This window comes from Mirounga leonina, unplaced genomic scaffold, assembly GCF_011800145.1.
Source record: "Mirounga leonina isolate KUSES-001 unplaced genomic scaffold, KU_Mleo_1.0 Mir_176, whole genome shotgun sequence".
In the NCBI taxonomy this organism is placed as follows: Eukaryota; Metazoa; Chordata; class Mammalia; order Carnivora; family Phocidae; genus Mirounga; species Mirounga leonina.
The window spans coordinates 59,703,462-59,715,685 of record NW_023270454.1 but is presented as its reverse complement, the minus strand read 5'-3'; the positions used below and the strand labels follow the sequence as shown (position 1 = coordinate 59,715,685).

The window sequence follows — 12,224 nt, the reverse complement described above, 5'->3', positions numbered from 1 at the left end:
CACTTGGTTTCATGAACTGTTAGTTTTTTTAATGCATTTTCACAACTATCATATCATGTTTCCCTGAAGCTTATGTACCTTATTACCAGGGTCCAAAATGAAATTAGAGTCAAGTGATATTTTCTTTGTATTTTTCTAGTGAGTTAAGTGTTAAAGAATAGTTTTCATAATTGTTCTTGTGTTTGGAGCTTGATAATGTCACACTGTATTTGAATAGCTGTTTATGTGAAAACAACTTTGTACTTTAATGCCCAAGTATAGATAAAACCTAACTGTGACCTGAATTTATATTGCAGGGACTTTAGAATGTTAATAGGAAATTTTCATTGATTCTATACCATCTAATTTATGTATTTCTACACATATTTCAATGAAGTCTGTTTTATTTCACATTCTTAATTATTAGTCTTGCAAGTCTGTTTTCATTATATACTACAGATACTGTATCAGAGATAGTTGCTTTCATGAAAAATTACAAAACAGAATTTCTTAGTGAATGCTTCCTTAAAGAACTTCTGAGAAATTCCCCACCAGAATTTTTTTTTCCTTAATTTTTTTCAGTATCAGAAATGGAAGAAACAATGCTCTCTGTATTAAGGCCATCCCAGAAAACATCAGACAGAGTTGTTTCTACTCCTTCTACTTCTTCACGCCCACCTATTGATCCCTCTGAACTTCCACCTGATAAACTTCATGTAGAAATGGAACTTTCCCCAGATTCTCAAATAACTCTCTATGGACCACTATTAAATGCCTTCTTATGTATAAAGGTATGATTTTTAAAAGATCTTACACATTTTTAAACATAGGCAAAATAGTTAATATCTGATTGAAATTGAGACCTTTTGAAATAGCCAGTTCGGTGGTTTAAAGTTGTTGAAGATATATATGTTGACACAGCGAAAGAAGTACAAGAGAACCTTGTCATCTGAGAATAATGAAATAAAACCAGGAAGAGTTGACTTCAAATGAATTCAGTAAAAACATAAAACTTTATTTCATGCTAAATAATAAGCAAAGATTTGTTTGGAGCACTGTCTTAAAACCTGAAGCAAATATATGAAAATAAGTTTATTTCAGAATATGACAAATTTAGGTTCTAAAAAGTATGCCTTCTTTGAATAAAGATCAAATCAAGTGTTGATTCATTTTAGTATAATTTTTCCATTGAAATTGTATGACTGCATAGAATGATAGCTCTTGAAGGTTGATCAAGCATGATCAGGAAGAGAGGCTATTTTAAGAAAAATATGTGAGTACTTTGTAAGTTTTCTACACATCACTTTTATTCTTTTGGTATTCAATTCATACTTTAAAAAAGTCACCCCAGCAAGTCATCAATAACTCTTATTGATTTACTCTTTTTTATAGGTAACCACTCTAAGCCTTCCAGATCCTCACTTATCACTGATACCTTTCTCTGTGATTTGAGTGGTTATCCAACATCACTTTTAGCAACTTCATGAAATGTTGCATTTTTCCAGGTTTTTGCTAATTCATTTTGCTTCAGATTTTCATCATACTGTTGAATGCTTTACTACATCTGATAAACAAAGTGAGATTAATTGTCTAAACATTAACAGTCATGAGCAGTAGAGTTACTTGTGGGATAGGTTTTTGTGTGAGTCTAATTTTGTCAGTGTTTACTTATTTGCTTCCTTTTGTAATTTCACAACTGTGGAGGTTTGGATATTGAATGCTTAGGTAATAGGCAATCCCATAATGTACAGTGACAGGAGTAATTAATTCTGGAAAGGGTCTAGGATGATCAGGGTTGATTAAGGAAAGACAGTCAAGGTTTGTTGAGAAAGGTTTTCTGGAAGAAGTGCTAGCTGAACAGGTTTTTATATTTATAAAAAATTTTTATATTTGATTTACTGTCTTATATTTACTATAAACTACCATAAAGCATCAGATGATATAATTTAAGATAAAAGATGCAAGGGACATTGTATTTAATATTTGTGGAAATCTAAAGTTTTGGTTTGGTTTTAGGAGAGATTCCTAAAGGAGTGATTCTTCAGATATTCAAAGGGGAGAAATACATACACAAACATACAAATTTTTTTTTTTTCTTTCTTGTGACCGTTGTTTGACATATTCTTCAAATATTTCTCCCAGTATCTAATTTTCTTGCGATTGCTTGTGAATAACTATAAAGGATTTAAAATGCAATTTTCAAGTTATAATTTCCCTGAAGAGGCTGAACTGTATTTTAATTTAAATGTAAGTAATGATTTAGTTAGCAAATGAGGGTGGTTATATTGATATAGTACCATTTTTGAATACTACTAAAGAGATGTTATCACTGTTTTTTTGCATTACTGTATGTATACTGAACCTCAATTTTTTCTTTTAAAAATTCCATAATAATACATATTTGTCAAAATTAAGAGGACTATAACAGAGAAGAATAAAGAGAAAGGAGTAAATGCCTTTTTTTGAGGTTTCTTTACACATTCTCCATAAATGTAACCTCTCTTGATAGTTTGTTTTGGTGCAGTCTCTTCCATGCTTTAAGATTTTATAACAGCTGTTTAGTAGTGTCGGAGGTCTGTTGTACTAAAGTTTGTTTTTTTTAATATTTTATTTATTTTTTGACAGAGAGAGGGAACACAAACAGGGGGAACAGGAGAGGGAGAAGCAGGCTTCCCGCCAAGCAGGGAGCCCGATGAAGGGGTCCTGGGATTATGACCTGAGCCGAAGGCAGACATTTAATGACTGAGCCACCCGGGCGCCCCTGAAGTTTTTATTAGTATTTGCATTCATCGAATTAACATAGAACTTGTATGTTCTACTAAACAAATTAAAATTTTACTAAAGCAAATTAAAATTTTTAAAGTTTTAAAATATTTTTAAAAGTATGTACCTAAAACATGACAAACAAAATTTTCTAGGCCAATTTTCTAGGCCAATGAACTCTATGGTTCCTTTTATTAGGAATATAAGTAACTTGTCTTTTTTTTTCTTCTTTTTGCCTACTGCCTACTAGAAAGCTTACATGCTTTCATGCTAACATGGAGATGTATCTCTCTCTTTCAATTACTTTTTTTCATTTATTTTAATATATAACTATGTTCTACTTAGTGTTAGAATGTATGTATGTATATATAAAAGAAAACAAAGAGAATGTGAAAATTCATGTAACCGAGATTGTATTTTCCTTATTTACTAGAATTAAACATCAAGAAATTCTGAAGGATAGACTAGAAAAAAAAAATCATATTTGTTTGACCGTTTATAAAAAAATGATTTCCAGGGCTCCTGGGTGGCTCAGTCATTAAGCGTCTGCCTTTGGCTCAGGTCATGATCCCAGGGCCCTGGGATCGAGCCCCACATCGAACTCCCTGCTTAGCAGGAAGCCTGTTTCTCCCTCTCCCACTCGCCCTGCTTGTGTTCCCTCTCTCGCTGTGTCTCTCTCTGTCAAATAAATAAATAAAATCTTTAAAAAAAAAAAGACAGATTTCCAGGGCTCCTGGGTGGCTCAGTTGGTTAAGTGGCTGCCTTCAGCTCGGGTCATGATCCCGGGGTCCTGGGATCGAGTCCCACATTGGGCTCCCTGCTTGGCAGGGAGCCTGCTTCTCCCTCTCCTCACTGCTCGTGCTCTCTCTCACTGTCTCTGTCTCTGTCACAATAAATAATAACTAAAATCTTTTTTTTTTTTTTTAAGATTTTATTTATTTATTTGAAGAGAGAGACACAGCGAGAGAGGGAACACAAGCAGGGGGAGTGGCAGAGGGAGAAGCAGGCTTCCCGTGGAGCAGGGAGCCCGATGTGGGGCTCGATCCCAGGACCCTGGGATCATGACCGGAGCCGAAGGCAGACGCTTAACGACTGAGCCACCCAGGCGCCCCAATAACTAAAATCTTTAAAAAAAAAAACCGATTTCTAAAATGCACAAGAGAAACTAGGGTTACCATTATTATTACCGGGAACTCTGAGAAGAATATATACTAACATGCATTAAAATTTGTGAGAATATTTTATGGAAATGTTTACATCTTCTGAATTGACTTCTCTTGGTCTTATTACATTTTTTCTTAATGGAAGAAGGGAAATCTGAATCTAAATAGTGATAGCATGTCAGTGGTAGACAGTAGTAACTGTGGGGTTAAGGGTGGGTATATATGGCATATATGCTTTCCTTATTAGAAAAAAAGCACTTTTAATAGTCTTCAACAGAAGCCTGGCTAAGTTTCCATTAAAAAATTTAATATTGGAAACAAACTACCTGTAGGTTGTTTTTTTTCCCCCTGCTTCTCTGAATTTATTAGCTGTCTTCTTTTAACTCTAGTGATAATTCTTTTTCCTCTTTTTTGAGAAATGAGTATCATTGCATAAGTAGGCTGGGGAAAAAAATGGTAATGTCCTGTTACTTGAAGTAGTTACTTGACACACATAATAAAATATCTTTAGGAAAATAAAATTTCATAGAGCTCTTAAGTAGATTGAAAATACATCTTATCATTTTTAAATTCATTCATGCTGCAAACTTGACAAAAGAACACATTTTTTTCAGTTATATAAGTTATTGCTTTTTTCTAAGGTTGTTTGGAATTTGTTTTAGAGATAGTTCAATTTTGCATACTACCTACCTTAACATGGAACTGGAACTTTTATTTGTATTTGTAAATATTTGAATACATTTATTAATCTTAAAATACCATATGTTTGCCATAGTATATTACTACTTACCTTATACTTTGGTCAACCTTTTGGTAATTTTTTTTTAGTGAATCCTTAAGAAATTAACCTTTACAGATGGAGTTCACATACTAAAGAAACAAAGCAAAACTAAAACAAGCACATGCAAAACTTAAATCTCACACTCCGCATCAAACATTTAATGTGAGGCTAATGTTTTAAGGGAGTTATCATTTTAAAAGTACATTTTGTTGATAATATTCAATATGTACTGATATGATAACTCATAAAAGACTCCTAGAGTTTTATAACTCTTTAAAAACAGTCATTGACACATTTAATAAAAATTAGCAAATGTTCTCTACTATGTTGGGGATTCAGTATTCCCTAAAGAATTTGCTATGAGTTATTCCTGTTTCAGATAATTAAGTGAGATTGTTTTGGTAGCAAATTGAACATTAGGCCCAAGAGAATATTTTTCTTTTGATTTTAATAATCTACATGAATCTCTTCTGTTTTTAAGGTTAAAAATGGCAAGAGACTGTAAGACTTATAAGGAATCTTTTAAAAATAAGAGATTTAGGGGTGCCTGCGTAGCTCAGTCATTAAGCGTCTGCCTTCAGCTCAGGTCACGATCCCAGAGTCCTGGGATCGAGCCCCACATCGGGCTCCCTGCTCTGCGGGAAGCCTGCTTCTCCCTCTCCCACTCCCCCTGCTTGTGTTCCCTCTCTCGCTGTGTCTCTCTCTGTCAAATAAATAAAATCTTTAAAAAAATAAAAAAATAATAAAAATAAGATTTATAGAGTAGGATTATTAAAAATTGGCTAAAATGAGTATAACTTATTTTTATTGATTTGTTGGTAACTCTTAGTATGTCAAAAGCTAATAAACATGAACATTGTACACTGATTCCATTGATCAGTTGTATGGAGGAAGGGTGGAGTAGAGGTGATAGGGTCTGGAGGCCGTTTGTAGATAAAATCACTGAAGGAAATATTTTAATTTTCTTCTGTCTCTGAAATCCATGCCCATTGCAAACTATTGAACCTGTCCCCAGGACCAGAATGGCATGTGTATTTTCTTTTTTTTTTTTTAAGATTTATTTATTTATTTGACAGAGAAAGACACAGCGAGAGAGCGGGAACATAAGCAGGGGGAGTGGGAGAGGGAGAAGCAGGCTTCCCGCCCATCAGGGAGCCCCATGTGGGGCTCCATCCCAGGACCCTGAGTTCATGACCTGAGCCAAAGGCAGACCTTTAATGACTGAGCCACCCAGGCGCCCTCGCATGTGTCTTTGAAAAGGCTTCTCAAATGATCTGAGGACTACTGCTTTGAATACTTCTAGATCTTTAATGTTTAGATTGAAATCAATTAGACATTTATTTTTAGTTTTAGAAATTTAATGTTAGAATTTAGGATATAGGTTAATGTTTATTTACATTTATATTTGTGCTTGAATTTGTCCATGCTTCAGAGTTACATAATAAAGGCAATTTTCAAGATGTCAAGCAGGTTCTAAGTAGGACCTGTATTATTAGAGCCAGATAACAATAGAGAATGAGGAAAAAGTATCAGTTTTGTGAGTCCATAGATTTGGGATTTTATTATTAGTCCTACCACTAATTAACCAAATGACTGTAAACCCTTCAACATCCTTTTCTATGAAAAGATATTTAATTGGCCTGATTAGTTGACTAGAATTCTAGCCAGAAAATAAATGTGCCAATAATTAAAAGGCAGAATTTATCGAAATACTGACTTGATTTCTGGTATTGAACAAATACAGTTAACTGTGTTAGCAGGAATATTTTAACAACTTTTGATTACTACTGACAGATCAAATAGATAAAACTTAAATTCAGAATAATGGGAAGAAAAAAGAATTTCATTTAAATAAGTCAGAGAAAGACAAATGCCATATGATTTCACTCATATGTGGAATTTAAGAAACAAATGAGCATGGGGGGGAAAGATGAGAGAGGCAAACCAAGAAACAGACTCTTAATTATTGAGGTCAAACTGATGGTCACCAGAGGGGAGGGGGTGGGGGGAGGAGTGAAGTAAGCTATGGGGATTAAGGAGAGCATTTGTGATGAGCACTGGGTGTTGTATGTAAGTGATGACTCCCTAAATCCTACTCATGAAACTAATATTACACTGTATGTTAACTAACTGGAATTTAAATAAAACCTTAAAAGAAGAAAAAAATAATAATAAATTTAAATTCTGTTGCAAAAGGAACCAGAATATTAAGTTAAAATACTTTGCATAAGAAACCAGGATGAATTATATGAAAGGATGTTTTAGTAACTGTTGATAACACATGTTTTTATCATCAGTAACCAAAATTGGAGATTCTTATTTACGTTGTTAAAAACACTTCTGATAAATATTTCACCCAGAATATATGAATTGTAGTAGTTAGCTAATTGGATTTAGTCAAATTGATTTTCATTGAATTGATCTTCCCTTAACGGATGTCTCTGGGTATTATTGCCTCAGAACTCTGAGAAAAATTGAAAACTATTGAACATTACAGATTTTCAAAGTTTTCTTCTAGGACCTAAATTGCAAGTTTTTTGCTATAATTGGAGATGGTGTTGTCATGAAGCTTTACTATAAACTTACTTAATTTTTTTATGGGTTTTTTGGGGGGGGGGTTATTTATTTATTTATTTATTTATTTATTTATTTATTTATTTATTTATTTTGTTACAGAATGTTTATTTGCCAAGTAGCCAAGTAAATATATGTCTTAAGCGTATGTATCTTTTTTTTGTTTGTTTTTCATTTCAAGGAAACAGACTATATACTTTTAACTAAATAAAATAGTTTAGGGAGATGCTTCATTTACAAAATTCAGGCTCTAAGTTGAAAAGTTATTGATACATATCTCTTTAATAGAAGTTTGTTCTTGATATTTATAGGAAAACTACTTTGGGGAAGATGACATGTATATGGATTTTGAAGAGGTTATTTCAAGTCCTGTTCTGTCACTGTCAACATCATCCAGCTCTGGGTGGACTGCTGTTGGAATGGAAAATGACAAAAAGGAAAATGAAAGTTCAGCCAAGTCAATTCATCCGCTTACCTTACGTCCTTGGGATATTACTGTACTTGTTAATTTGTACAAAGTTCATGGGCGCCTTCCTGTTGTAAGTGTTTACGTATCTGGAGTATAGTCTGGAGTATATTATGAAATTCACCCAACTTAGAAAACTGTAGGTGTTTGTACACACATGCACACACTAATAAAAAAAATCAGATTTGAAAACTTTAAAATTTATCCTTTTACTTTTATAAAGTTAGTTTATTATTTTCTTCTTAATGTGATTACTTGATCATTGATAATTTTCTGCTTTTCTTCTTTCATTTGAGTTCCTTCTTGCTGTTCTGTGTAACTTTAGAACATTTTGTCATGACGTTGAGTTGCTGGGTTTATAGTTAGCCTGATGGATATTCTAGGATTTACATTTTCTTATCCTTTATCCATCTAGACCATTTGGGGCCCTTATGGTGCACCTACTACAAAATCAAGATTCAGCTTGATCCTGAAGATTGAATTGTTTTCAGGGGTTCAGATCCAGCATAGAATCCTGGTTCAGTCTAAGGTTGACCAATGGACCATTTGGGCCGACTTGGAATGACATTATATTGCCCAGAGAACCCAGAGTCGTTGGAGTGAGGTCAGATAGGGAGGGTGAGGCCCTAGAGCATTGTGCTGCTTACTGGCTCCATATCATGCACCTAGGATTGCAGAGCAGAGGAGTCATCTCTGGTGCTTAGTGAACCTAATGTTCTTACTGGGGTCCAGAATAGTTAATTTTGTCAGTAAGCACTATTTCTTCTTTTTAAGAATCAAAATCTCTTAATTATATAAATGTAATTTTGGGGGCACCTGGGTGGCTCAGTCATTGAGCCTCTGCCTTCGGCTCAGGTCATGATCCCGGGGTCCTGGGATCGGGCCCCGCTTCAGGCTCTTTGCTCAGCAGGAAGCCTGCTTCTACCTCTCCCACTCCCCCTGCATGTGTTCCCTCTCTCACTGTCTCTTTCTCTGTCAAATAAATAAATAAAATCTTTAAACAATAATAAATGTAATTTTTATTTTCCTGTACCTCCCTGGTCTTATTTTCTCTGTATCTTGATTATGGTATTTTGTTTGACTTTAGCATGGAACCACTGATGGCCCTGAGTGCCCTACAGCATTCTTGGAAAGACTGTGTTTTGAAATGAAAAAAGGATTTCGGGAGACCATGCTGCAACTTGTCCTGTCACCCCTAAATGTGTTTGTCAGTGATAACTATCAGGTAATGTGAAAGTGAGTTATGGTAGAGACTTAGAGATGTATTATTATTGTTTATGGTGTTGAAACAGTGTGTTAGCTTCTGTGCATAGAATATATAGCTCTTTAAATTAGAGGCTTTTTATTTAACCATATTAAGAAGTTTTGTATATATATGTTTTTCAAGAATCTCAGTTTTCTTTTTTTTTCCTGCTGTTCCCTGTTTATGTGATCCCATATAATTATATTTTGTATCTATTGTTTTTAGAAATGGAAAGAAATACTTTAAAACTTTTTCATATATTTATGGAAGGGAAAATGTATAAAATTTTGGTGGATTCTGTTGAAAAGTACACCTCAATATTCACATTAACCAGTACTCTAAATCTTCAAAACATCCATATCCACATGGATTATGCTTTTCACCAAACGTACTTATAAGACACTTTATTAATCCCATCAAGATATCCCCAGGGCTCTTTTGAAAGGGAACCAATGATATTCAGCAAATGGGAGTAATTTACATTCTTGGGTAGATAATCACTTTGTTATTATTATTTTTTAATGCCAAATGGCTTTACTTTTCATTTAACACTACTTTAGGGCTTTTCTCTACTTTTAGTCAAGTTGTGAGCTTTAGAAAAATAAATGGATTTTAATATAAAGCAAGGTAAAATTATAAATGGGTGGTGAATTTGATACCCCAAAATCACAACAGATGATAACCTACTATGGATTCTATATAGTAACTGACCATTTTATATAAAATAGCTTACCCCCTTTGCAACTCTTTTGCCATAAATGACCATATTTTTCTACATAGAATTTAAGTTTTTCATGTGTATATATTCAACACAGCTGACCTCTTAGTAGCTGAAACTTAATACCTAATATATGCTTATTTTTGCCACTGAATGTGTTTCCTTTATCAGACTTTTGAAATAGTTGGCATACCTCATTTTATTGCATGTTGCTTTAGTGCACTTTGCAGATATTGCATTTGTTACAAATTGAAGATTTGTGGCAGCTCTGCATCAAGCAAGTTTATCAAAGCCATTTTTCCAGCAGCATTTGCGCACTTCATGTCTCTGTCACATTTGGTAATTCTCACATATTTTAAATTTTTTCATTATTCTATTTGTTATGGTGATTTGTGTTCACTGATCTTGATGTTACTATTGTAATTGTTTTGGGGTGCCACAAACTGTGCCCATATAAGATGGCAAACTTAAGTGATAACATTGCACGTGTTCTGACTGCTTCACCAACCGGCTGTTCCCCTGTCTCTCCCCCTCTTCTTGGGCCTCCCTATTCTCTAAAACAAAAAGGTATTGAAATTAGGCCAGCTAATGACCCTTCAGTGGCCTCTAAGTGTTTAAATGAAAGGCAGAATTGTACGTTTCTCACTTTAAATCAGAAGGTAGAAATGATTAAGCTTAGTGAGGAAGGCATGTCAAAACCCAAGCTAAGCTGAAAACTAGGCCTCTTGCACCAAATAGTTAGCCAAGTTGTGAATGCAAAGGAGAAATTCTTCAAGGAAATCAGAAGTGCTACTCCAATAAACACACCAATAATAAGAAAGGAAAACAGCCTATGGCTAATACAGAGAAAGTTTCAGTGGTCTGGATAGAAGATCAAATCAGCCACAGCATTCCCTTAAGCCAAAATCTAATCCAAAGCAAGGCCCTCACTCTCTTCAATTCCGTGAAGGCTGAGAGAGGTGAGGAAGCTACAGAAGATAAGTTTGAAGCTAGCAGAAGTGGGTTCAGAGGTTAAAGAAAGAAGCCATCTCCATAACACCAAAGTGCAAGGTGAGGCAGCAAGTTATCCAGGAGATCTAGCCAAGTTCATTAATGAAGGGTGGCTACACTAAACAACAGATTTTCAAAGTAGATGAAATAACCTTCTAGTTGAAGATGCCATCTAGGACTTCCATAGCTAGAGAGGAGAAGTCAGTGCCTGGTTTCAAAACTTCAAAGGACAGAATGACATTCTACTTATAGGCTAACACAGCTGGTGACTTTAAATTGAAGCCAATGCTTGAAAATTTTAGGGCCCTTAAGAATTATGCTAAATCTGCTCTGCCTGTGCTCTATCAGTGGAGCAAAAAAGCCTGGATGACAGTGTATCTCTTTACAACAGTGTTTACTGAATATTTTAAGCTCACTTTTGAGACCTACTGCTCAGAAAAAGAGACTCCTTTCAAAATATGACTGCTAATTGACAATGCACCTGATCACCCAATAGCGCTGATGGAGATGTACCCTGAGATTAATGTTGTTTTCATGCCTGATTAACACAAGATCCATTTTGGAGCCCATGGGTCAAAGAGTCCTTTTGACTTTCAAGTCTTATTATTTAAGAAATACGTGTTGTAAGACTATAGCTGCCCTAGATAGTGATTCCTCTGGTGAATCTGGGCAAATTTGAAACCTTTGGTACAGGTGAGCTCTCCAGGATTTAGCTGCTTATTCCTGATAGCATTTGTCTTAATGCAGGGCCTCAAGGTTAAGGATCTGAGGTGATGGATAGATTATTGTGTCTGACTTATGAACCATCCCCTTTTAATTTATGAGCATCTTATGATGTATGTTAATTTCCTAGGGCTGTCATAGCAAAGTACCTCACACCGAGTTGCTTAAAATAAGAGAAATGTATTCTCTCACAGTTCTGGAGCCTAGAATTCTGAAATCAAAGTGTTGGCATGGGCATGTTCTCTCTCTCTGAAGGCTGTAGGAGAGGGTCTCCTTGCCTCTTCTAAGCTTTTGGTGGTTGCTAGCAATCCTTGGCATTGCTTGTCTTGTAGATGCATATCTCTGCCTTTGTCTTCTCATGGCATTGTCTCGATATGTCTCTGTGTCCCAGTTTTCCTCTTAAAAGGACACCAGTCATTAGATTAAGACCCACCCTAATTCAGTGTAACCTCATTTTAACTTGATTACATCTGCTAAAACCCTTTTTTTCAAATACAGTAAGGTCACAATCACAGGTGCCTGGGCTTAGGACTTGAATGTGTCTTTTTAGGGGACACAATTCAGCCCACAATATGATGCAACCCCACAATAAAATCTAGAATATGATCTTTGTTGGTGTACTAGATAGGCTCTATCTTTAGGACAAGCCAAGATGTATATGTATTTTTGAGCTCAAAAAATATCAATCAGAAGTATCTTATACTGAGAATTATCGAAACTTAGTGCCAGAAGTGATCTTTATTCACCATCCTCCCCAGCTTCTTCAGATAAAAAATAGAAGGAAACTAATGCCTGGAGAAATTTTGGTGATTTTATGTTGTCAC

The 12,224-nt window shown here is 34.9% G+C and overlaps 1 protein-coding gene across 1 annotated transcript in view; it reads left to right on the top strand.

Annotated features, from left to right (window-relative positions):
- Positions 1-12,224, top strand: part of KIAA1109 (KIAA1109 ortholog) — a 205,475-nt gene that overhangs the window by 58,569 nt on the left and 134,682 nt on the right. The window contains exons 19-21 of the mRNA XM_035023133.1: positions 562-770; positions 7,572-7,799; positions 8,814-8,951. Of these exons, the coding sequence (XP_034879024.1) occupies positions 562-770; positions 7,572-7,799; positions 8,814-8,951 (575 nt within the window). The remainder of the gene's footprint in view (positions 1-561; positions 771-7,571; positions 7,800-8,813; positions 8,952-12,224) is intronic.